At 40.0% G+C, this 26,398-nt stretch overlaps 1 protein-coding gene across 3 annotated transcripts; it reads right to left on the bottom strand.

Moving 5' to 3' along the window:
- Positions 1-542: 542 nt before the first annotated feature.
- RNF2 (ring finger protein 2) lies at positions 543-25,142 on the bottom strand. Of its 3 annotated transcripts, none has more exons than XM_060197829.1 (7): positions 24,994-25,142; positions 10,972-11,060; positions 8,154-8,314; positions 6,130-6,345; positions 5,230-5,502; positions 2,798-2,969; positions 543-2,498 (listed from the first exon to the last, which is right to left on the bottom strand). In XM_060197829.1, the coding sequence occupies exons 2-7, from the start codon at positions 11,056-11,058 to the stop codon at positions 2,397-2,399; spliced, it is 1,011 nt and encodes a 336-aa protein (XP_060053812.1). In that variant the 5' UTR covers positions 11,059-11,060; positions 24,994-25,142; the 3' UTR covers positions 543-2,396. The 3 variants fall into 3 exon arrangements, with proteins under 3 accessions (XP_060053812.1, XP_060053813.1, XP_060053814.1); XM_060197830.1 differs by lacking the exon at positions 24,994-25,142 and adding an exon at positions 24,691-24,858; XM_060197831.1 differs by lacking the exon at positions 24,994-25,142 and adding an exon at positions 23,990-24,662.
- Positions 25,143-26,398: the final 1,256 nt, after the last annotated feature.

Genomic DNA, 26,398 nt, shown 5'->3' with positions numbered 1-26,398 from the left:
GAGAAGGGAGGGGGCAAGATAGGGAGAAAAACAAGAGACACCTCCGGCACTGCTTCATCACTCATGAAGCTTCCCCCTGTAGATAGGGATCAGGGGCTTGAACCTGGGTCCCTGTGCACTGTACTGTGTGCACTTAACCAAGTGTGCCACTGACTGGCCCCCATACAATTACTTATATTCCCTTTATATATTTCTTACTTTATTTTTTTAATGAGAGATATAGAAAGACACTGAGAGAAACATCTGGATTATGGTAGCACTGGGGATTGAACCTAGGAGCTTGGAGCCTCAGGCATCAAAGCCCTTTGCAGAACCATTATGCTATCTCCCCAGTCTTACAATAATTTTTATCTTCAGAAAGATAGTAGTGATGCCTGATTTTAGTAATTAAGAGTTTTTTCTTTTTAGGTCAATTTAGCTAATGTCTAGTTTGTTCTACACACACACACACACACACACACACACACACACACACACCCCCCACTCAGAGCTCTATCAAAATATTAACAGTTTATGAAGGGATACACATCATGAATTCTGTATTGATGCAAAGAGTTTTATATCCTCCCATACTGACAAGATGAAAACACATACATGTCTCTAAGCACAAAGCTTATGTTCACAAATAATTTTTTTGCGTAAGGACAAAATTTCAATCAGTAATCACAATGAGAATTTAGTTATTTAATACAACCACTAATCTAATGTCACCAATAAAATCTAAGAAGCAGTTATACCACAAAACCAGGATTATATTCAGTGTACATGCATTAGTAATCTATACAACTTAACATTACACCAGAAAAAAGAATCGGATACAAAATTTCCCTTGTGGTTTTTTTTTTTTTTGGGTGGCTTTCAAATTTCATGGCACAGGTTACCCCAAAACAACAACAAAAAAACCCTGTAGAAATATTTTAAATATTTTCAGTAAAATGGTAAAAAAGTGAATAAGCCTTTAAGTTTTCATACTGGGCTGAAGATTTGAAACATCAAGCTGGCCCCATTCTGTCAACAATGACAGATAAATATTCACAATACCTGGACAGGCTTTAGTTGCAATGGTAATAGAGGACTACTTCCTCCAAGCAAACCCCTTAATTTCTTGATACAAACATATCTTAGTAAATACTGTGATTAATATCAACTTGGAAACATACTTGAATCAGGACAGGGATGAGAAATAACATGCAAGCCAATCTTATTTCTGACCTGTCACCACAAAGCCTTCTGGGTGTCCAAATACCCAACACTGTCCTTAATATTAAATTAAGAAGCACAGAATGACTTAACAGACTGATCTTCTACAGAATTATCTTTCACTACATATCAAGGCAGGGCTCAAGACTTCATTAAATTGCTTCTGTAGAATGTAATTAGCAGAGCACCAAATTTATAAACTGCTATGGCCACCCAAAATGCTAAACACACTTCAAACAGAAGCAGCCCCCTCTCCCCATGTTAAGTCTATCTGCTGCATTATTCTGGAAACTTGCTACCAACGAAAATAGAATGAGAGAAGTTCTGAACATATCTTGTACTTTTCATCAAGGCTAAAGTGCAAAATATCTCCATCTCTGATATTTTAACAAAAAAAGAAAAACTAGAGCAACAGGATACCAAAAAAAAAAAAAAAAAAAAAAAAGACTTCTTTAAATATACACTTAAAACTATGTAAGACCATTTTTTTTTTTACCTTTTTCTCAGTGGAATTTGTTAATAGACCAAGTTCTCAGAGAACTTAAGAATTTGTTTTCTTCCCCAGGGTCAGACATTCCAAAATTAGAGGCAAAAAAAAAAAAAAAGGGAAAAAGTAACATTGCATGACAATGGACACTAAGTTCATAAAGAACTTTTCTTAAAAATGAGATATTATGGAAGAAAATACCATGAAAATAATAATCCTATGAGAATTGTTTTTTAAGCACAGTAAATTTCAGCCTTGGTCTTCATGAAGATACTACAGCTTATATAGAAAACTATAAATATACAAGACTCCAGGAAAAAAAAAGTCAAAATACATATTAATATTCTGTAGGCCTAAAAAAAAGTTCTTAGAAGAGGGAAAAGGAAGGCCAACTGAATCTTAACTTCAGAATATAGATCTATGAAAATTTCCTGGGTCAAAAGGGTGCTCCAACTGGAACCACATTTTGTGAAAAAAACACAACTTAATATTTTTTAAAAAAAGAGGAAGTTTCAATAACTGCAGTCCCAGAAAGGAAAACTTAAATTAAGGGGGAAAGGTTCTAATAGTGTAAACAAGTCTGGCTCAGAAAGAAAACTGAACAACATAGCCAAGATTCTGTCTGTAAAAGTAATAACAGTACATCTTTAATATTAAAGAAATAGGGTATAAAAAAGTTCATTCTCAGAACTGGTTTTAGTAAAAGCTTTCATTTGTGTTCCTTTGTTGGTGCATAATAAAGTTCCATGGGTTTGTTCACTTTCCAGTATTTCTCACTGACCAATTCCAAAGAAAATGATCCATTTAATACCTAAAAAAAAGAAAAAAAGAAAAAATTATGAAAATTGTCTAAAGGACAACAATAGACAGATGGAACATAAAAGTCTACATTCTTAGGAAAAATCTTAGGATAGATAAACTTCCTGTCACTAACATTATTCTTTCCATGAAAGAACAAACAACAGATATCAGAGATCTAGCTGTTCATTGCAACTCCTCTTTCTCTAGGGTCCTGCAACATCCTGTTAGGATCCCAAAGGACCCTTGCCCTCCTCAAGTGTGTCACTCTAAGATTAATGATTATCAATAGTCCAAGACTTGAATACTCACAGTGAACTGGCCACTTGCTGTTGCAATGTAAATGGTATATTGCTTCTCACTGGCTGTATCAAGGTTCATCTGGTTTGATTCTCCTTTGCTTCTAAGTTCTTCTAATGCTAACCGCACAGCCAGATACTTGGATAAGTGATCAACAGTGGCATTGCCTGAAGTTTTTATGTACCTGGGAGAAAAAGTAATAATTTCTAGAGTAATGACAAAAATGTATTTAAGTTGTAACATTAATGAACCTTTAAAAATATGCTAAACGTAAATGTCTCAACTGTTGCCAATTATCAGAAATTTATAGCCCCCACACCTATGGACATCTAATCTTTGACAAAGGGGCTCAGACTATTAAATGGGGAAAGCAGAGTCTCTTCAACAAATGGTGTTGTAAACAATGGGTTGAAACATGCAGAAGAATGAAACTGAACCACTGTATTTCACCAAATACAAAAGTAAATTCCAAGTGGATCAAGGATTTGGATGTTAGACCACAAACTATCAGATACTTAGAAGAAAATATTGGCAGAACTCTTTTCCGCATACATTTTAAAGACATTTTCAATGAAACGAATCCAATTACAAAGAAGACTAGGCAAGTATAAACCTATGGGACTACATCAAATTAAAAAGCTTCTTCACAGCAAAAGAAACCACTACCCAAACCAAGAGACCCCTCACAGAATGGGAGAAGATCTTTACATGCCATACATCAGATAAGAGTTTAATAACCAACATATATAAAGAGCTTGCCAAACTCAACAACAAGACAACAAATAACCCCATCCAAAAATGGGGGGAGGACTTGGACAGAATATTCACCATAGAAGAGATCCAAAAGGCTGAGAAACACATGAAAAAATGCTCCAAGTCTCTGATTGTCAGAGAAATGCAAATAAAGACAACAAGGAGATACCACTTCACTCCTGTGAGAATGTCAGACATCAGAAAAGGTAACAGCAGCAAATGCTGGAGAGGGTGTGGGGTCAAAGGAACCCTCCTGCACTGCTGGTGGGAATGTCAATTGGTCCAACCTCTGTGGAGAACAGTCTGGAGAACTCTCAGAAGGCTAGAAATGGACCTATCCTATGACCCTGCAATTCCTCTCCTGGGGATATATCCTAAGGAACTCAACACATCCATCCAAAAAGATCTGTGTACACATATGTTCTTGGCAGCACAATTTGTAATAGCCAAAACCTGGAAGCAACCCAGGTGTCCAACAACAGATGAGTGGCTGAGCAAGTTGTGGTATATATATACAATGGAATACTACTCAGCTGTTAAAAATGGTGACTCCACCGTTTTCAGCCGATCTTGGATGGACCTTCAAAAAATCATGTTGAGTGAAATAAGTCAGAAACAGAAGGATGACTATGGGATGATCTCACTCTCAGGCCGAAGTTGAAAAACAAGATCAGAAAAGAAAACATAAGTAAAACCTGAAATGTAATTGGCATATCGCACCAAAGTAAAAGACTCTGGGGTGGGTGGGTGGGGAGGATACAGGTCCAAGAAGGATTCAGAGGACCTAGTGGGGGCTGTATTGTTGTATGGGAATCTGGGGAATGTTATGCATGTACAAACTACTGTACTTAACTGTTGAATGTAAAACATTAATTCTCCAATAAAAATTTTAAAAAAGTACTAAAAAAAAAAAAAAGAAAAAAATTTATTCTGATTGTTTAATATGTTTTGCTGAGGTCTACAAGTACGCACTACTGAAACCAGGCCCTAAAACATCTACCTACTGTACCATTCATATTAAAATCACAAAAATCGAGAAGAAATACACACAGTTCTAAAGTGGGAAAGAGAACACACTCCTCAACCCCAATGATCAGATTTCTTTTATTTATAGAAATGGGAATAGATTAAATATGAACCAATTTCTTACTAACAAGTCAACAATTTTCTGGTTAAAAAAGAAGAGCTTATAAGGGCTAATCTTCACTTTATGGAAAAAAAAATATACCATTCAATTACTCAACAAATATCTCATGTTTACCTGCATTTAACAGCAGGCAGTATACTAGAGATTCAGGTGTACAGTAGAGGTCCTGATCCACATGTATTTTTAGTTACTGATACTCTAGAACTATGGTCAAGAAATTTAATTGACCATGTCCCCCCTTCACTACCTAGGAGGGTAATTCCTTTCAGATATGAACATGTGAAAAAACATAACTTAATATTTCTTTAAAGAAGAGAATAAGTTCTAAATAACTGCAGTCCCAGAAAGGAAAACTTAAATTAAGGGGAATAGGCTCTAATAGTGTAAACAAGTCTGGGCAAAACAAACAAAAAAAACAGCCTATGTAGCAAGAATATCCAAGTGAATTCTAGCAATCAGTGAGATTTTTTCATGCAAAACCTTTTGGCTCCAAACAAAACATCATAAATTCAGACAACTGGGAAGTAACCCATAATATACTTACCTTGTCTGTGCACTGTCATCTTTTTCCATAAGTGTGGGATGAGGCCTGAATACTAATTCAATTTCACTAGCACCATCCATTACTGGATCTATCGCCACTGTTGCATTATTATTATCAAGCTCAAGCCCAGAATCATCAGATGTTTTGGTTCGTTTGTTACTAGGTCCTGCTTCCTGATTGCTGTGTGTGGATGCATTACTGCAGTGCGAACTGTCACCATTATCTTCTGCACCACTACCATTTTCAATCTGTTGCTTCTTGCCTCGCTGTAATCTAGTTAAGATAGGGGGAAAATCTTATGAAACATTTTAGGTTTTTTCACTGCATCAGTTTTGCAATATATTTACTCAACTTTAGAATTGTAAAATAAAAAATCTTGATAGCTGAGTTGGCTCCAAGTTTGGTAACAGCATTTATTTCCTCACACATCCCCAAAAGGTCTAGAGAAGCTTACAGTGAACGTTTAATAAAGACATGTTGGTAGTAGGGCGTTAGCACAGGGGGTTGAGTGCACGTGGTGCAAAGCACAAGGTCCAGCATAAGGATCCCAGTTCAAGCCCCTGGCTCCCCACCTGCAGGGGAGTCGCTTCACAGGTCTGCAGGTGTCTATCTTTCTCTTCCCCTCTGTCTTCCCTTCCTCTCTCCATTTCTATCCTATCCAACAACGACACTATCAATAACAACTATAACTACAAGAACAAAAAAAAAACAAGGGCAACAAAAGGGAAAATTAAAAAATATATATATATATTCATTTATAATGTCCTTTACTGAACAACAGACAAACTACAGAAATTACTGACCAATATGTACTTTTATAGTTTTATAGTTAAGTGAACTCAATCTTTAGTTAAGCATGCAGAACGATAGTCAACCCACTCTAGCCTTTGTCCTGCATACCTGTTCATGGCCTGTATCTTCAGCCCCTCCTCAATGCTATGGCTGAGTGCTTGCTGGTTGTTGTGCTTGTTGATCCTGGCTAGTACTCGTTCTTGATGAGCTTCATACTCATCACGACTTGGATAGATTTTGCTGATGAGTGCATCAAAGTTTGGATCTGGTCTCAGTGATCTTTTGGAAACCAGCTTTTTCCGACAGGTAGGACATTCTTTATTGCTAGAAGGTAAAGAAGGGAGAAAAATGGAAGAAATGGAAAATGGAGAAAATGGAAGCGATGCTAATGTCTTTGGGCTAAAAATAAAAATTCCAATACCAAGTCTCAAATTTATTATTGATTAACCTGAATTTTCTTGAAACTCTCAATAGTGGGTCAGCAAGATTTCTGAAGTCTTAGAAGCTTGAAGTTTTAAGGGGCTGGGTGGGAGTGCACCTGGTTGAGTGCACGTTATAATACACAAGGACCTGGGATAAAGCCCCCAAGCCCCACCTACAAGAAGGAAGCTTTGCAAGCGGTAAAGCAAATCTGCAGGTGTCTGTTTCTCTCCTCTCTCTCTCCTTCTCAATGTATAGCAGCCTCTAGTCAATAAAGATAATAAAAAAGAAAAAAACTTTTTTAAAAAAACGTTTGTACTTCCCAAACGTTTGTACTTTATTTATATGATCACCTTAGAAGTAAAAATTTAGGGACCAGGTGGTAGCACACCTGGTTAAGTGGTGCTACAGGTATCTGTCTCTCTTATCTTCCCTTTTCCCTCTCAATTTCTGTCTCTATCCAAAAATAAACAAATTTATAAAAATAAATAAAACGTATTCTTAGTGTAAGTTTTCTCTATGATATCCATGCCAGATAAGAAAAAAATAATGCACAAATATATATAAATATATAATATTTATATTATTAATTATTTTATTAAAATAGCATTCATAAACCTTAGGACTGGGGAAACAGCATAATGGTTACACAAAACAACTTTCATGCCTGAGGCTCTAAGGCCCCAGGTTCAATCCCCAGCACCACAATAAGCCAAAGCTGAGTAGTACTCTGGTGTCTCATTAAAATAAATAAATAACTTAGGGGCTGGAAAGACAGCATAATGGTATTCGAACAACTAGTCTCAGTCTCCAACCCCAGTACCATGATAAGCCAAAGCTGAGCAGTGCTCTGGTCTCACCGTATGTCTACGCCTGGCTCTGTCTGCCTCTCTCTCTCTCCCTCCCTCTCCCTCTCCCTCCCTCTTCCTCTCCCCCCCCATTAAAATAATTTTTTTACAAATTAAAAAACATAACTTAAAATTGACTCATCTACTTAAAAATTACCATTTTACATATTTAATAAATGGGAGGGAATATATTTCATGCTTTGGAAGTTCCTCAAAATAGTCATTCTATATAGCTTCCGAAATTGTATAAAATCAACAATCTTGGGAGTCGGGTGGTAGCGCAGCAGGTTAAGCGCAGGTGGCAGCAAAGCGCAAGGACCGGTTTAAGGATCCAGGTTCAAGCCCCCAGCTTCCCACCTGCAGGGGAGTCGATTCACAAGCAATGAAGCAGGTCTGCAGGTGTCTATCTTACTCTTGCCCTCTCTGTCTTCCCCTCTTCTCTCCATCTCTCTGTCCTATCCAACAACAATGATGACATTGATGACATCAACAATAACTACAACAATAAAACAACAAAGGCAACAAAAGGGAATAAATAATCTTTTTTTTTTTTTTTTTTTTTAAATCAACCATGTTAAAGATCCTCGCATCCCAGGGTTGGTGAAACAGCTAAAGTATAGGACTGGGAAGCATGTGGTCCTGAGTTCAGCCCTGGCATTGTGATTGCCAGAGTCACACTCTGATGTTCTCTTTTCTCATTCATGAGTGAATAATTTCTTTTTAAAGATTATCCAATAACTAAAATCTAGGCTTCAGAAAAATTTCCAGTTCAGTGAATACTTATGGAGAATGTTTCTTAAAATCCAAATAGCATTATCCTGGTGAAAGTTAAATAAATCCCTAGTGTAACTCAATTTGACATACCCACTTCTGAGGGCTGTGATGATGCAGTCCGCACAGAAGCGATGTAGACACTCCTTTGTAGTCATGGTATTTTTCAACATATCCAAACAAATTGGACACATTAATTCACTGTGTAGACTTCGAGGTGAAACCACAATTTCCAAGCCATCTGTTATTGCCTCCTAAAAGAGCCACTTAAAAAGTAAATACTATCTCTTTTAAAAGTATAATCAAGTTCAAACAAATATCTCATATGCCATCAAGCAACTACAGTTAATCTTGTTCTAGTTACAATCCCCTACATTTCTTCAGTTGCATTATAACCACATTATGTAAAGGCTTTCCACAACCATTAATGCTAAATAAGCTTGGTATAATAGCTGAGCAGTGGTCTGGTCTTTTTTTTTTTTCTCCCTCCATACTTTCTTTCACAATAAATAAATAAATCTTTTTACAAAAAATGAACTCTAGGAACTAGGCAGTGGTGCACAAGGTTGAGCATGTTACCATGCTCAAGGACATGAGAGTTTGGGGCAGGTCTGCTGGTGTCTGTCTCTCTCCCTATCTTCCCCTACCCTCTCAATTTTTCTACCCTACCTAATTAGCATATGGTTGACATCAGCCTACAAGCATACTCTGGATTTATGCAAACCCACAAGGGACTGTGGGTGCGTAGGAATTTAAGCCCCTGTATTCCAGAAATGTGCTCTCTGTTCCAGCCAACTCAGCTGCAGCTGGCTGTTCCTGAGTGCTCTCCTTCTAGGACCACCATGCTGCTTCTCCTGGGACCTGAAAACACTTAGCCAAGCTCTGGTAAACTTAGCTTAAAAGACTCATTGGCTCTCTGGCCATCATGATTAGCCTATCTGCCCCATTGCCTGTTTTGCTATACCTAAATAACTGAGATGTAATAAGCATCCCGTTTGTTTAAACCCCGATCAAAGCTACACTGGCAATCTTTTATTTTTAATTACTATAAGAAGGGGGGAGGGGGGGGGACAATGGCCACAGGGAATACTGGATTCCTAGTGCTGGCACTGATCCCCAGAGACAACCTGGTGGGAGAAAGAAAAACAAAAACAAAAAACCCTTCTAGTGCACCATTATGAACTCAGGAGGTGGTACAGTGGCTAGAACACTGGACCTAAAAGCAAGAGGTCCTGAATTAAGCTCTCAGCTCCGAAGCTATTATTATTTGTGACCACAGACTAAATTAAGATGTCAGCAGGTGGTTACTGAAAAAGGACAACACAGATGGACATATGGAGGTTCTAGAGGTTCCTGTTACAGACAAATTCCTGTTAGCTCTGGCTCTCCACCATAACTTTTCTCTATTGAGTCAAATTGTTACTCCACAAAGAGACACACAAATCATATAGACTTCAAGTAAAAACATAAGTAAATTTACAATAATTACAATATTATCAAATATCTAGGATATTTCAACCTCTCTACAAAATACTTTCCTATTTTATTTTACTTAATTTAATGTGTATACAAACTTTTGATTTGGGACTAAAAGCTCCACTTCATAGTTGAGGAGACTAGAACAAGAGAATATAATGATGACTCAACTAGTAATCAAGTCGTTTCTCTCTCTCTTTTTTTTCTTCCTCCTCCCTTTTCTCTTTAAAAAACTTATCTAGCAAAATTCAAACCCAGGATAAACTCAACCTAACATTCTTCTCCATGTGTTGTGGGGGGGAGGGGGGCGGGGGGGACACAGGCTAACGACAAAGAGACCATATAGCCAAACTGGCTTGATTAGGTCTTTATCCTTTATCAGTCTCAAATGGGTCTTCAATACTGCTCATCAATTGGTTTTTCCTTTCACTACACTACTGGAGGCCTTTTCATCTGCCTGCAGATCTTTCTACATCTGAATGGCTCAAGAGATTAACTTCCCTCAAACTTCATTCCAGAAGAGTTCTCTCATTTTTTTCTTGTTATAAGGAGAATGTATGCTTCTTCCTATAGATGACACATTACTCCCTACGTCATTCTTTACATAACCCCCCCTCCCATCAACACAGATCTAGTCAAATGAAGTTACTCTTATCAAGGTCACCAAGTAAGTATTGCCAAATTTATGCACACTTTTGTAATCCTTATCTTGCTCAAACTTTCAGTAGTGAACCCACTAATTTTATCCTCCTCCTTGCTAAGATTTTGATTCTCCTCTCCCCATCTCTCATTTTTCCTTTCTCTTGGCGCTTCCCCCTCAGTCTTCTTTGGAAGTTCCTTGTTCATAACATAATTTCTAAATTCCTCTGTAAGATGTACCCTCTGCTAACCTCTAAGTGATTTATCAGTTTTCACTGCTTAAACCAATGAGCTGGCAACCCAAACCCCTACCTAGCATTCAGTTGTCCAGGCCCCAGTTAGCATTTCTATAAATCTTTCATGTAGACATCTTAAAATTTAAATAAGTATGTTTATCACCTTTAAATCTGCTCTTCTCTCAATCTTTCTCATCATCACCACCCCCCCAAAAGAGTCTTTTAGCTTCCACTCCACCATATTTGTGTAAGTACTAAGGACTTTTATTATTTACATTTGTACAACTTCTCCAACATGTAATTCTATGGATACTTACTTGTTTAATGTCCGTAAATGCCTAAGGGCTAATGCCACATCTATTTTATTGACCACTGTCAACCAAATCCCCATATGATAACCAGGAATAAAGTATACACTCAAATTACTTGTTGAATCAACAAATTACCAACAAAACACAAATTGGGACTGTGTGTGTATAAATAACTCATTCAAATTTTCTAAAAATGTAGCCCAATCTACATGTCTCACACTTCCCCTAAGTTATCTTAGTCTACATCACCTGAGGTGTTCGTTGTAATTCATACAAACTGAGTTCCCATGTTTTGCTTAATGGCTGCGTTCCATTGGTCTGCACCGCCTGAGACATTGCTAGGGATAAAAAGGAGAGAAAGAAACAATTTTTATTATCAGAAAGAAAACTGAATCTCAAGGCTGATTTTCAGGAATTTGTGAATCCTGAAAGTAAAAAAGAGAGAAAAAAAAATAAACATTATCTAATCTAGCCATCCTGCCCCACCTGAAGGGAAAAGGAAAAAAACCCACAAAACTACAAGCAAGTGTGAACTTAGCCTGAAGCAAAGCATCACTAAAAGACTGAGACCTACTTAAGGGGCTACAGATCACACCATGCAGCATTTACTAAAGGCCTAATAGTTTCTTTTCTTTTTTTAAATTTTATTACCTTTATTGGGTAGACAGCCAGAAATCAAGAGGGAAGGAGATGATAGAGAGGGAGAGAGGTACCTGCAGCCCTGCTTCACCACCCGTAAAGCTTTCCCCCTGGCAGGTGGGGGCCAGGGGCTCGAACCTGGGTCCCTGTGCATTGTAATACATGCGCTTTGTAATACCAGGTGCGCCACCACCCAGCCCACTTTTTTTTCTTTTTTAAGCTTTATTTTTAAATACTTTTAAATTTGTTATTAACAGTTTGTTACAAGATTATAAGATTACAATGTGTAGTTCCACATCACACCCGCCACCAAAGTTCTGGTTCCCCACCCTCCAACCTCCCAAAGATAACTACCATGCTTCTCCCAAGTCTTACAGTTTACTTGCTTCTGTTTTTTTTTTTTTGGGGGGGGGGCGGCAAGTTCATGTAAATCAGATTTCTAGACTGCACATGAGTGAAAACACACGGTAGTTTTCTTTCTTTAAATATATCTTGTTAATTTTAGTGAGAGACACAGAAAAAGAAACAGAGAGACTAGAGCATGGTTTAGCTCTGGTTTATGGTGGTGCTGGGGATTGAACCTGAGACCTTAAAAGTCTCAGGCATGAAGTTCTTTTGTATAACCATTATGCTGTCTCCCCAGCCCCAGGTGGTTGTCTTTCATCTCTACTTATTTCACTAAACATAATCACCTCCAGTTTCATCCATTTTGTCCCAAAGGACACATATCTTTTTTTATTATTATTACTGTAAAGTAATATTTCATGGACTATATATCCCATAAGTTCTTTAGCAGTCATCTGTAGATGGGCATTTAGGCTGCTCCCAATCTTTGGCTATTGTGAATAATGCAACCATGAACATAGTTGTGTATCTCTCTCTCTCTCACTCTTATAATTTTCTTATCTTTTTTTTATTTAATAGAGACAGCCAGAAATCAAGAGGGAAGGGGGAAGAACCCAGGTCCTTCCTTTGCACACTGTAACATGCGCTCAGCTGGGTGCTCCACCATCCAGCCCCTATAGTCTCTTCTAATTACTGTTTGAGTGTCTACTAGATAAATGCCTAAGTGGGGGTGGGGGTAGATAGCATAATGGTTATGCAAAGAAACTCTCATGCCATGCCTGAGGCTCCAAAGTCCTAGGTTCAACCACCACCATAAACCAGACCTGATCAGTGCTCTCATTAAAAAAACAAAACAACAACAACAACAAAAACAGCCCAAGATTGCTATTACTGGATCATAAGGGACTTCTATCTTTGTTTAACAGGTAGTCTTCCAAAGGGGATCTACCAGTTTGTATTCCCACCCGCAATGCAGTAGAGGAGTTCCTTTCTCTCCACAACCTCTCCAACACCTGTCCTTTCCTGGTTTGTTGATGTAAGCCTTTCTTTCTCTCAGGTGTGAGATGGTATCTCAGTGCAGTTTAATTTGCACTTCTCTAGTGATAAGAGGGGATGCATTGGATCGACCTTCTCGTGGTGCATCCCGTGAGTACCCATTTATTGGGGAAACTGACGATCCTTCCTAGCCGACTGAATCCACATGGATCCCAGTCACTTTCAAAGCCAGCAACAAGCAGACACCAGGCTCAACCTGACGCTGTTGACTGGCTACGGAAGAAGGGCAAACGCTAGAAGAAGTGATAAGAGAAGTAGAGCATTTCTTCATGTCTGTAGGCCATGTGTATCTCTTCTTTAGAAAACTGTTTAGTTCTTTGGCCCACCCACTTTTTTATTGGGTTATTTTTGCTTCTACTGCAGATCTATGTATACCCAATTCTGTATAGATGTTTGATATCAGTCCTTTGTCTAATGGGTGATGTGCAAATATCTTCTCTGATTTACTCAATTGCTAGGTTATCCCTGTGTAGTTTGCTTTTGATGTATAGAAGCTTCATGTAATCTGTTTTTGTTTGTTTTTTACTCATTTTCATTTCCCATGCCCAAGTGATTGAGTCTCCAAATACAACCTTGATGTGAAGGTTGTACAAAGTTTCACCAACATTTTCTTCTATAAATTTTAGTTTCTGGTCTTATATCTAGATCTTTAATCCATTCTGATTTGACTTTGGTGCTAGTAGTTTCTGTAGCATGATATAGAATGCCCATGTACTTATGAAAATTACAATGCATACCAAAATGCAAAAAAAAAAGTGAAGAGACAAAGCAATCTTCATAACCAGACATAGAAGGGATATCAGAATGAACAAATTAAAATTTTAAAGTAGGGTGGGGGTAGACAGCATAATGGTTATGCAAAGAAACCTGAGGCTCCAAAGTCCCAGGTTCAATCTCCACACCACCATAAGCCAGAGCTGAGCAGTGCTTTGGTAAAAAAAATAAATAAGTAAAATAAATTAAAATAACCAAGAACTCTTAAAGAATAAAGCAGATATAGCACGCAGGGCTTTGGGAATAATTCAAAGCAAGACCACATACCTATGCATGAAGCCCCGAGATTTCTGGCCACATGTGAAACCGCCAAAGAACAAAATGAGTGGAGCTTCCGCTTCCCCAGAGCCCCACCCTACTAGGGAAAGACAGAGACAGGCTGGGAGTATGGATCAACCTGTCAATGCCCATGTTCAACGGGGAAGCAATTGCAGAAGCCTGACCTTCCATCTTCTGCATCCCACAATGACTTTGGGTCCATATTCCCAGAGGGATAAAAAATAGGAAAGCTATCAGGGGAGGGGATGGGATACGGAGTTCTGATGGTGGGAATTGTGTGGCGTTGTACCCTGTTGGTATGCTTCTAAATTCTGCTTATAAGACCTTCTGTTTTGATCATCACATTAGGTTCACTTGTATTACTTACCATGTGGTCTATTTACATAATCACTGTTTTACCTGGGTCCCGCCCTGCCTGCAGGGTATTGGTTTAATCCCCACTGGTTAGATGAAAGCTTTCTATGTTCTGTTGGAGTTCTTTTTTTGCTCCACCCTCTCTCATAGTCATTTCCTTTCCCTTGCTACTTCCGGTGAAGAGATGCATAAAAGGTGATGTATCTGATTAATAAATGAGATACTGCTTCCCAGCTCAGCCATGAGTCTCTGGTCATCTGTCTCCCGCCCTCGAAGCTAACCCGGCAGTACCCCTCTTATCCTATAGTTTTGCTAATGTCTTTTTTAAACAAATTAAAAAAAAAATGAGTGGAGCTCTGCAATGGGAGGGTAGTGTCTTGGTGTCTCTCCCTAAAAATATAAAATAAAGTAAAACAAAACTAAATAAAATGAAATAATTGAAGGAAGCTCACCATTATTGTTATACCCATGATGGCATGGATGTTTGTTCCCCAGCATCATATAAACACAACAAAACAGCAGACAACATGCAAGAACAGATGGACAATGTAAGCAGAGATAGAAAGGCCAATAACCAGAAAGAAGTGTTAGAGGTCAATAATATTCTAACAGGCATGAAGGATGCCTTTGATGGGCTTTTAAGTAGACTACATATGGCTAAGAGGTCTTTAAACTAGAGTATGTAGACAGATTAAAAACATCAATAAAATCCTCAAAAAGAACAAAGTTTAAGATAAAAATAGAACAGAACAGCCAAGAACTATGAGTAACTACAGAAGGTACAACACAAGGTATCGAAAATATGAGGAGAAACAGAAGCAATATTTGGAATAATGACTGACAATACTGCCAAATCACAAACCCAGGAAGTTCAGAGAATATAAACAGGATAGATGCAAAAGATTAATTATTAAAAAATGCACTTATGGTAGGTGGTCCAAGGAGGTAGGACAGTAGATAAAGCACTGGATTCTCAAGCATGAGGTCCTGAGTTCGATCCCCGGCAATACAAATGTACCTGAATGATATTTGGTTCTTTCTTTCCTCCTATCCCTCTCATTGATAAATAAGTAAAAAAAAAAAAATTTAAAAAAATTAAATACACTTATGTCTCAGCATGTCATTTTTAAATTTAAAGAAAACTTGAAAGATGCCAGAGGAGGTAATACAAAGTAGAGGCAAAGTACTAAGTCTGTCTTCTGGATACTAGTTTGCATTAAGGTTATTTACATGTGGACACCATGACTTAAGTAATATGGATACTTTCTCAGATTTGAGATTTAAAACTGCTATGTAATGAATATTTTTAAAATAAAAGCTAAAATAAATTTGTGAAAGGTGGCATTTATTTAGAAATGAAAAGAACGAGCCAGTAACAAAGAAATGGTTAAGTACACTATGTTTCATCTCAAAATACTATGTAATTGTAAAAAAAGTTACAGGGAGTTGGCAGTAGCGCAGCATGTTAAGCACATGTGTTGTGAGTGAAGTGCAAGGGCCAGCATAAGGATCCCAGTTCCAGCCCCTGGCTCCCCACCTGCAATGGAGCCGCTTCACAGGTGGTGAAGCAGGTCTGCAGGTGCCTATACTTCTCTCCCCGGTCTTCCCCTCCTCTCTCCACTTCTCTCTGTCCAATCTAACAATGATGCAATAACAACAATAAAAAACAAGGGCAACAAAAGGGGAAAAATAGCCTCCAGGAGCAGTGAGCCCCAGTAATAACCCTGGAGGCAAAAAAAAAGTCTCTATTCTGGATATGGCATAGAAAATGTCTGTATTTTACATTAAATGTTAATGCTTTACATTAGATGTTAATACACAGATACATTTAAGTCTAGCCATAAAATAAAGTTAAAACTGAGTATTGAAAGCATGGATGATATTTTTTCCTTTCTACTTAAATTTTCCAAAAAAGCAAGAGACAATGTAAACACTGCTTCACCACTTTGTGAAGCTTCCCTCTCAGGTGAGGACTGAGGCTTGCGCATGGTAACATGTGTGTTCAACTCAGTGTGCCACCACCCTGACCCTAAAGAAAAATACTTTTTCCCCCTTTTAGTTGCCCTTGCTGTCGTTGTTGGATAGGATAGAGAAATCGAGAGAGGAAGGGAAGACAGAGAAGGGGAGAGAAAGATAGACACCTGCAGACCTGCTTCACTGCTGGCAAAGCCTTTGACCCCCCTGCAGGTAGGGAACCGGGAGCTCAAACTGCTGTGCTACTGCTTGGCCCCCAAAGAAAAAGATTTTTAAAAGTGACAAATAAAAGTATTTGACAGAAAGACAGTAATAAGTAATCTACTGTTGCCATTCATAGAAGGAGTCTACTTTTGAAAGAAATAACCAACATAGCAAGTGTAGGAATTAAAACTAAAATCATTCACTAAAAACTAATGACAGCTTATTTACTTTGTAAAACTTTTTCTTCACTGACATGGCAGTATTGTCTTAGTTCTCTTATGCCAATTATTCCAACAGATTTACCCAGAGTTCTTGGATAAATATAGACTAATAATCCCTACATATTAACTCAAGTAGTATTTTTTCAAAAATTACAGACTTCTCAACAAGAGCAACAAAAGGGAAAATAAATATTAAAATACATTTTAAAAAATTACAGACTTCCAGGGGAATATTTTCAGGAGACTACATTGATAAATTACACTAGTTAACACAAAAAATGGCAGATTAAGAATACAAACAAAAGGGCAGGGGTGGATAGCATATGGTTATGCAAAGACATTCTTTTGCCTGAGGCTCCAAAGTCCCAGGTTCAATCCCCTGCACCACCATAAACCAGAGCTGAGCAGTGGTCTGGTTTAAAAAAAAAAAAAAAAAAGATCATAACATTTAGAATAGAAAATTTTAGTTTTACTATGTTAAACAATAATCAACTAGTAAGATCTGAGAGTTTTTAATAACATATTTCTACTATTTTACAGTCACATGAGAAACCATTCCCCTGAAGGCATTACTTCACAAAAATAAAAAAGCGGGGGTCCGGCGGTGGTGCAGTGGGTTAAGCGCATGTGGCGCAAAACGCAAGGACCTGAGTAAGCATCCCGGTTCGAGCCCCCGGCTCCCCACCTGCAAGGGGGGGGGGGGTCGCTTCACAGGTGGTGAAGCAGGTCTGCAGGTGTCTGTCTTTCTCTCCCCCTCTCTCTCTCTCCATTTCTCTCTGTGCTATCCAACAACGAACAACAACAATGGCAATAATAGTAACCACATCGAGGCTACAACAACAAGAGCAACAAAAGGGGGAAAAATAGCCTCCAGGAGCGATGGATTCATGGTGCAGGGACCGAGCCCAGCAATAACCCTGGAGGAAAATAAATAAATAAATAAATAAACATCTTTACCCACTGCAACAAGGTGTGCCCTTTTCACAAATATGTCAAAACTTTTAAGATCAAAGATAACAATGCATCAAAACTAAACTAGCCTACATGTATTTTTTTAAAAAGTAAGTTTTCGGTAATATTATAAAATAACACAAAACAAAATCACAACGAATAAATTTCAGTTATTAATAGCATCTGTTTACCTACTCCTTCAGACCCTTATCATTTAAAAGATCTGCAAAACAGTAGCTTTCTTCCTCAGCTATATAAATTTGAAGTACTGTTTCATCAACAAGATGTTTAACCATAGTGAAGAGAAATTACTGAGACACGTTAACTTTAAAAGGCAGTTATTTTAGGGGGTGAAAATATTACACTATTAGCCAGACTTGGGAAACATGCAGTTACAGGAAATCTACAGCCCTCTGAACACACCCATTTTTCATCCTAAGAATTTTAAATACAGAAACTAAAATAATAATAATAATAATAATAATAACTTGCAAGTAAACACAGAACTATATCCAGGACTCATGCCAAAGATCAACTCATCTATCTCTCTCTCCACAGCCTTTGCATTTACAATGTGCTTTGCTGTTTACAAAATCCCTTTCACCTACATTATGTCTTTACAAATAAACTGTAAACCCAGTGAAGGTAGTTTTTTTTTTTTTTTTTTTTATAGAAAAGAAAACAGAAAGGCTAAAAACCTTGCTAGCAGTGAAACCAGACCTAGAAACCATGTCTTCAATTCCGAAATTCTTTTGCTATATATACACACAGTACTGCTTCTGTAATATAATAAACCTTTTAAAAAACATCTGGCTGGATTCCAAGACAGCAGTCCCAGACTGAATGAGTCTCTATATAGTAAATACTATAAATAGTGAAGGTGTAATGAAATTTATTGGCCTGGAGGAATCCTTTTTAAAAGTGAAGAATCCATTTTAACTCTGTATTTGAGGTAGAGACAGGCAGAAGAATATTTATAAAAAGAAGACAAGATTGGACAACAAAAAAACAAGCGTAAAAAACCTGCATGATGTTTTTATTTTTAATGCTAATTAAAACTCTTAAGATCAAGGGCTGGGGAGATAGCATAATGGGTATGCAAAGACTTCCAGACCTGAGGTACCAAAGGTCCCAGGTTCAATCCCCAGCCCCACTATAAACCAGAGCTAAGCAGTGCTTTGGTGTAAACAAACAAGCCCAAAACCTTTTAAGAGCAAAGATAATAGTTATCAAAACTAAAGAACTGATAAAAGTTCTTTTACTTATTTATTTTTAACCAGAGACTGGCTTTAATTTATGGTGGGAGGGGAGGGGGACTGAACCTGGGACTTCCAAGCCTCAGGCATTAGAGCCTATTTGCATAACCATTACATTACCTCCCCCCCCACCTAAAATTTCCAATCTCTAAATGCATTTAGAAGTACAGAAATTTTAGGTAATAGGTATTATAAAATAGCACATAAAAGATAACACATTAGGGCAGCACACTGGGTTAAGCGCACATAGTACAAAGCACAAGGACCCTCGCAAGGATCCTGGCTTGAGTCCCGGCTCCTCACCTGCAAGGGGTCACTTCACAAGCAGTAAAGCAAGACTGCAGGTGTGTATCTCTCCCCCTCTCTAAATTTCTCTCTGTCCTATTCAACAACAACGAAGGGGAAGAAATGGCCACCAGGTGCAGTGGATTCATAGTGCAGGCACAAAACCCCAGCAGTAAGCCCGGACCGGGGGCAAAAACAAAACAAAACAAAAACACCACATTAAAACATGAGAGACTTCTGTCTTTTCTTTCCCTCTAAAAACAGACTTTGGAACATGAGAGTATAAAATAATAAGAAGTAGATTTTATCAAAACAGATCTCTTAAATTTATTTTCCAATGATCTTGGAAGGAGGAAACACCATCTGTAAAGGTAATAATATTTAATTCCTGTCATCTCCAGCAAAAATAAGTTATTTTTTAAACATCTTCCATGTGCACAGTACTAGGCTATATACGTATAGAGGAAACAACAGTCTTTATAATCTAAATGAACAAAACACAGAGAAATAAATGCTCAACTGATAATGACTAGGGTTACTTGACGAAGTTGAAGCATCTCAGAGAAATAGCTTTTTTAGAATTGGGATGAACACAACAGCTTGAAAAAGCAGAGCTGCAGTTAATCAAGTTGCAAAATAACAAGAGTAGTCCTTAATTTTAGTTAGGCAGTGAAGAGGTAAGTCGATTGCTCTGTCCTTTGAATTCTCAAAGCACATCACTCATCTGTTACTGCATTTAACACACTCTGCAGTAGTTCATTTGCTGTACCCACTTAGATGCTAAGTTCCTCGCCAACTGAGACCTTGTTCAATTTATTTTTCTAGTCTTAATTTCTAGTATAGAGTCTGGCACACAGAAGATAATGTTTTCTGAACAGGCCAAGAAAGGACCGAGTCCCCGTTTGTTACTGCATTTTAACCTACACTGTGTAGGTCACTTATTCATTATCTCAGCTCCAATTGCAGACTCTGCTGTATGTGAAACTATATGCCACCAGCTCTTTTGTCAGTAGGCTGCTGGGCTTTGTCAACATAACAAATAAATGGAGACTGGAAAATATGAGAGGGCTAAGGAATTTCATTACAGTTCCTGGCAGCAGCCAACTAGTTCCAGTCTTCAGCTTTTTTCATAAGTACTCCCAGAACTTGCCATTCACTGCTACTGACTGACCTCAAAGATCCAGAACCAAATCCACTGAACCTGTTAGCTCTTGAGTAAGTACTATGTTCCTTAAATACTTTTGAGGTGTCAAAATATCTCTTCTGCCTTGCAGTCTGTTTTTTCTACTGACAGTACCAGTACAACACAGTGATGGAAACTGCTCTTCTCTGATATAGCTTGTTGTTTCAGTGAAGGGAAAAACAAAATTAGTCTGCAATTATGACTATGACAGACAAAATTTTATAAAGAATGACTCAAAATCCTGGTAAGTTGCAACATAAAAATAATTTAGCTTCTGTGATTTAAACTATCCAGCTTGAAAAGAGGGGGGAAAAAACAAGAAAATGAGAAATATTTAAACAGTGCAGGCCACTCCAAGCACACACACACACACACACACACACACACACACACACACACACACATCTCCTTTTACTACAGCACATACCCTCGAGAAAACGTGAGATGGCTCGTCTGCTGGCTTTCAATGATCTCCATTCCCACATCTCACACATCTTACCAGGGGAAGCACAATGCCATGCTAAACACTTATTTGGAAGCTAGCCACTTCATCTAGTGTCCAACAAAAGCAACAGCAATCTGTTCCAACCAACACTAAAGCTGAGCTGAACTTATTTTGGTATGTTGTTCTCTCTTCCCAGGGGATGTTCAAACATAACTTCTTAGTAAATGTGATTTTCATTTTATACACAGACCTTATTGTTACTATTATTACTGGTTGGACTTGGTCTCCCTACATGTGGTACAATTTCACTGCTCCAGGCCATTTTTTCTCTCTCTTTTCTAATTAGTGATTTACAAAATTACAAAATAACGGGTACAATTCCACACAGTTCCAACCACCAGAGTTGTGTCACCATTCCCTCCACTGAAAACTGCAGTGGTTCTTCCAAGGTCACAGATATGAGTTGACTATTATTTCTAAACTATCTATCTGCCAATTGTTTCCATGGTCCTGCCTTCTGTTCCATTTTGAGTTACGCCTCCACCTATTACTACACTTTCAAATGTCTTTTCTTTTTTCCTCTTCTCTCTCCAGGTTCCAGGCCACTTTTAGCATTGCATTTCAAAGTTTTCTTCCATGCCATAGCACCTCCATATGGAACTGGAACAGGGTTATTGTGCATGGCAGTGCAGGCACCTTATCCAGTGAGCTATTTCTCCGGCTCTTTATACCTTGACTAAATTTAGAATCTAAAGTACATAAAAATACAACTTCACTTTATTGTACACAAAAACATTCCCTTTGTAGAAGAGGTCACAGCCAACACACCTCTCAAAAACAAATGACAGGGGCCTGGGGAACACCAGGTAGAACGCACACATAACAATGCACAAAGACCTGGGTTCAAGCCCCCAGTTCACACCTGTGGGGGGGAGAGGGGTAGTTTCATGAGTGGTGAAATTCTCTCCCTCTCTGCCCCCTCTCAATTTGTCTCTCTTCAAAATAAATTATTTAACTTGAGAAAAAAAGGAAAATGAATGAGCAAGTTTCTGAAAATTTTCATATGGGTACGTTAATTTACCTAGTAAATTGCCTTCTTTAGATAATTTAATCTGAACCTCACTTCAAAGATTTCTTTTCCTTAATGCACTTAAACAGGCCTTTAATATTATGGCAAAATGGTAGCTATCTCGAAGCAGCAAGAAATGTAGTCAATTCATCCTCGAATTGAAATGGGAAAAGGCAAATTCAAGTAACAAATCTTTTTCAAATACAAGTTCTAGTAATATGCTGAAAGTAATAGAGCTGCTGAGCCTACTAGTCCACTTCAGCTCCCAAACTACCAAGAAAAAAGAGAAATGAAAAGAATTTTTTTTTTTTTTTTTTAACCAGAGCACCGATAAGCTCTGGCTTATGGTGGTGCAGGGGACTGAACCTGGGACTTTGGAGCCTCAGGTATGAGAGTCTCTTTGAATAACCATCATGCTATTTCCTCGGCCAGGAAAAGAAATTTTAAAGTTAGGGGACCAGGCTGCAGCACACCTGGTTGAGCACAAGCATTACAGAGCACAAGCACTGCAGTGCACAAGGGCCCAGGTTCAAGTCCCTGGCCCACACACGGAGGTGGGAAGCTTCAAGAGGGTAAAACAGTGCTGCAGATATCTCATCTCTTCTCTCTATCCCTGCTTCCCCTTAAGTTTGTCTCTACCCAAAATAAATAAAAATGTTAAAAAGAAAAAAGTTAAAAAAGGGAAGGAAGGGGTGCATAGAAATTTGAAGTTAGGTCCACTAAGGTTCCTTCACACATATTAAAACTGCATAAAAGGCCACCTTAGCATCCATGAAGTTAAGAGGCTCAGCACGTCAGCCTACCCTTAGGCATATTAATCAATGCCAATTCCCACTCAAGCGCCAAGTGCTCCACAACCAGGCAGTATATGCACGTAAAAACCAACTAAATTGGGGCCAGTGAAATAGCTCACTTGGAGAGTGTGCTATTTAGTCACATCTGCAATCCAGGTTCGAGCCAAGCCCCCACAGCACTGAACTTTAGTAAGAAAAATAAATAAATCAACACACACACTAAACTGTACTTTTTACAAGAGGCACCAGAGGACTCAATTCATGTACTAGACTGAAAAAGAGAAAGACTTAAGAGGGTACAGGTCTTCCTGGATCTTATGGTTATTTTAGGAATGGGTAGGGTAAATATCATCGTTCCTTTGTATTCCAATTTTTGTGGGGAGCTATTCAACTGTAGATAAACATTAGCTAACTACTATAAAGATTTCAGAGAAATTTTTAAATATCGTGAAATTATGTTTGCAATAAGCATTAATTTAAAAAATCAAGTCCATCTCTGTATGCAAAATGCACGTACTCTTACAGCATTTTTCCTTTTTAAAAACTGCAAACTGCGATGCATCATTTAGTGTCTTCAGAAATTCTTAAATCAAGAGGCGATTTAAGTTATACTAGAAATGCTGCCACAATTCCAATGAAGTGCATTTTAATGTTAACTCACTTCTCTTGCTGGAAGGAATTATGCTTCACTGCTAAGGTAAAGAAATGAAGCTGTCACTGAAACATCTGGTTATATATTATTCATTAGACATATATCACCTTTACTCCAAAGACTGCGTAATATAAACACAAATCACGAATACCTGACACTACACACGGAAGGTCTGTAACAGACTAATGAAATTGCAAAAAGGTTGACTGACCTGCTCTGAATTTCTAGCCAAAGAGAAACTCAAAATTCTCAGTATTTTGAACATCTGCATTGTCTATCTGGTTACTGTTTCTAATTTGAAACCGTACTATACAACACATTTGAGGACCATTAGCATATTTTCCGAGTACTCAAATGGGTTAGTCTACTCAGGCAGCTTTATTTTATACATTCTCCATTTCACTCTCACACTTAATAAAATTATCTTCCAGTGTGAATTCCACAAGGGTATCTAAAGATTTGAAATAACTCAAATCCTTAGAAATAATGCGGGACTCTGTTTGTTGCGTTATCCCTTGAAAAAAAAAAAAACAGTAAGACACCCATTCTTTTACTTAAAAAATCTGTCAAGTGTACAGTCAATATCGTAAATGATACCTGTTGATTGTAAAAGAAATTTCACGAGGAAAATGGAATAGCCCAGAGTCTCATTGCTGCCGTGTAAATTACTACAATTATTAAAGATCCAATATTCGCTTTACGAACCAAGCTCTAACAATAATCTACGTTATTCAGATATCCAACAACTAAAATGGGAGTGGAGGAAAAGTATAATAGATTACCTACCAATTACTCTAAGTATCCGATCACCTTGGAACTACCCAGTCCCTTATGTAATGCAAATCACCGATGCCTTCGTTTTACACATCCACTCTTAGCTCAGAACTCTAGTCACGTCTCAATTTAATTTCTTAAAATCAAGCCTATCCCTAAGGTTTCAAAAATGTATCCTTTCACTACAAAACAAAACAAACCAACAACAACAAAAATCTTTCCTAGCACACCTCGAGGAAGCCCGATATTCCCAACCCCTGTGAGCAAGTCAAGGCGCACATTCTCCAAAACTTCTGACAGTCGTGCGGCAGGGCTCGCCCCCATCCCATCCGCAGGCGTCAGGGAGAAAAGCCCGTAATTAGTCGGCCTTTGCGGGCAGATTGTCGGGACGACCTCAAAGTTGGAGCGAGCGACTCGCACGATCGCTGGGTTGGGGCAGCGAGAAGGGAAAGAGGATGCTGACAACCGGCGGGAGCGCGGCCCGACGTCGGGGGTGGGGGGCTCCAGCGCTGAAGACGCCATCAGACAGACCCCGGCCCCGGCCCGACCCCTCCCGGCCGGCCTCGCGGTTTCGACAGCCGCTTCGGGTGTCCCGGCAGGGTCCGGGCGCCCCGGAAAGGATCGACAGGCGGCGTCCGCTGCGGCTCGCTCGGAATCCGGGTCCGGCCCGGGCTGCCCCCCCACGACCCCCCAGCCCAGGTGTAGACACCGACCCGGACCCCCGTCACAGGACGAGGGGACCCGCCTCCGCGCCCTCGGTGTGGCGGCGCCGCCTCCCGCGCCGCAGCCCGGCCTCCCCGCCAAGGGGCGCCGGCAGAGCCCCCGGAGTTGGCCCCCGGCGCCCCGGGGCGCGACCGTCGCCCCCGCCGAGTCCCAGGAAGCACGCGAACAATGAGGAGCCGCCGCCCCCGCGTCTCGGCGGCCCTCACGCCCCCGCGGACACGCTCCCCGCTCCCCGGCCCGGCCGCACCCCCGAGCCCCGCCGCCGCCCGCGCACCCCGCCCGCGCCCCCTCACCGGCGTCCGCCCCCTCTCGGGCTCCGCGGGCCGCGGCCGGAGCGACGTTCGGGATCCAGCCGCCGCGGCCGCCGGCGCCGCCGCACAATATGGCGAGCCTGGCCTTCCGCAATGGAGCTCGGGAAATCCGACAGGGGCCGCTCAATATTCATGAGACCGAGGGGAGGCCGGCTGGGCCGGCGCTGGGGAGGGCGGGAAGGAGCAGCGGGCGGGGGACTGGCGGGGGGAGGGTGCGGGCGCGGGCGCGAGCCGGGACTTGGCGCGGGGGCCGGCGCCGGGGAGGGGGCGCCGCCTTCAGCCTGGAGGCCCGAGCTGGCCCCGCCCCCGCCGCCCTCCGCGGGCCGACGCAGCCCCGCCCCGGCGCCCACTGAGGTCCGACGGAGCCTCCCGCAGCGCCCGGATGTGACCATTGCCGCAGCCTTCTGGTGGCTGTCGCCCCTCGGCTTCTGCTGCCCCTGCTTGGGCCCATCGTTCAGCCCCTGCGTCTGCGGGCGTTGGGGCTCGGACTTGTGTCCTCCCGGGACTTCTGTCGTTGTATCCTCCGGGCCCAGGAGAAGCCCTTGTTAGGCTCCTCACCTCCAGGACGTCTCCTGAACTTGGGCACCTGCCACTACCGTTCAGCAAACACATATTCCCAACTTTGTGCTTGGCGCCATGTGCGCTTAACCCAGTGCGCTACCGCCCGGCCCCCCAACATTTCCAACTTTGTACAGTGAGCCCACTGAGCATGGTCTTCAGCCCTAGAGGTATGTTGTTGGACGTCTGTCTGTAAGCATTCCGATGGTCTTCACGAGGTCTTACTCGACGCCTTGTTGCAATCCTGTTTCCACCTCCTTGGCCTCTTCCAGTATTCTCAACTTGAAAATACAAGTAATTAAGTCAAAGGTGCTCTAAGATACATATAGTTCAAGCTGTAAACTGAAGAAGTAACACAGAGAATGCCCTGACCTCAAGGTATTTCACTATTGGTAAAAAGCATCTTCTCTTGAAAAGATGATTTGCAAAGCCAAACAGTAAAGGCGAAGGCATTTGTGCCTCTCAGAAATAGACTGCACTGAGAATTGCAGTTGGGGTGCTAGCCTTCATTGTATGAGCAGAAAAACTCATCTAAGTCCTTTGAATTTTTTTTCCCCTTGTTTGGAAAATAAAAGGATTGGGTCCAATGAGTCACAGGTCCCCTCCAGCTTTTTGAATCCAGTCTTCCCTTTAAACACCTCCAAATAAATGACATCATTTACGTAGAATTTGGGGGAAGAAAAGAACCAATTCCATGTTGTACTGCACCAAAGTAAAGACTCTGGGGAGAGTACAGGTCATGGAAAAGGATGACGGAGGTTGTATTGTTATGTGGAAAACTGAGAAAAGTTATGCATGCACAAACTATTGTATTTACTGGTGAATATAA

Source organism: Erinaceus europaeus, chromosome 9 (assembly GCF_950295315.1).
Source record: "Erinaceus europaeus chromosome 9, mEriEur2.1, whole genome shotgun sequence".
Classification (NCBI taxonomy): domain Eukaryota; kingdom Metazoa; phylum Chordata; class Mammalia; order Eulipotyphla; family Erinaceidae; genus Erinaceus; species Erinaceus europaeus.
This window is presented reverse-complemented; position numbering and strand designations above follow the sequence as displayed.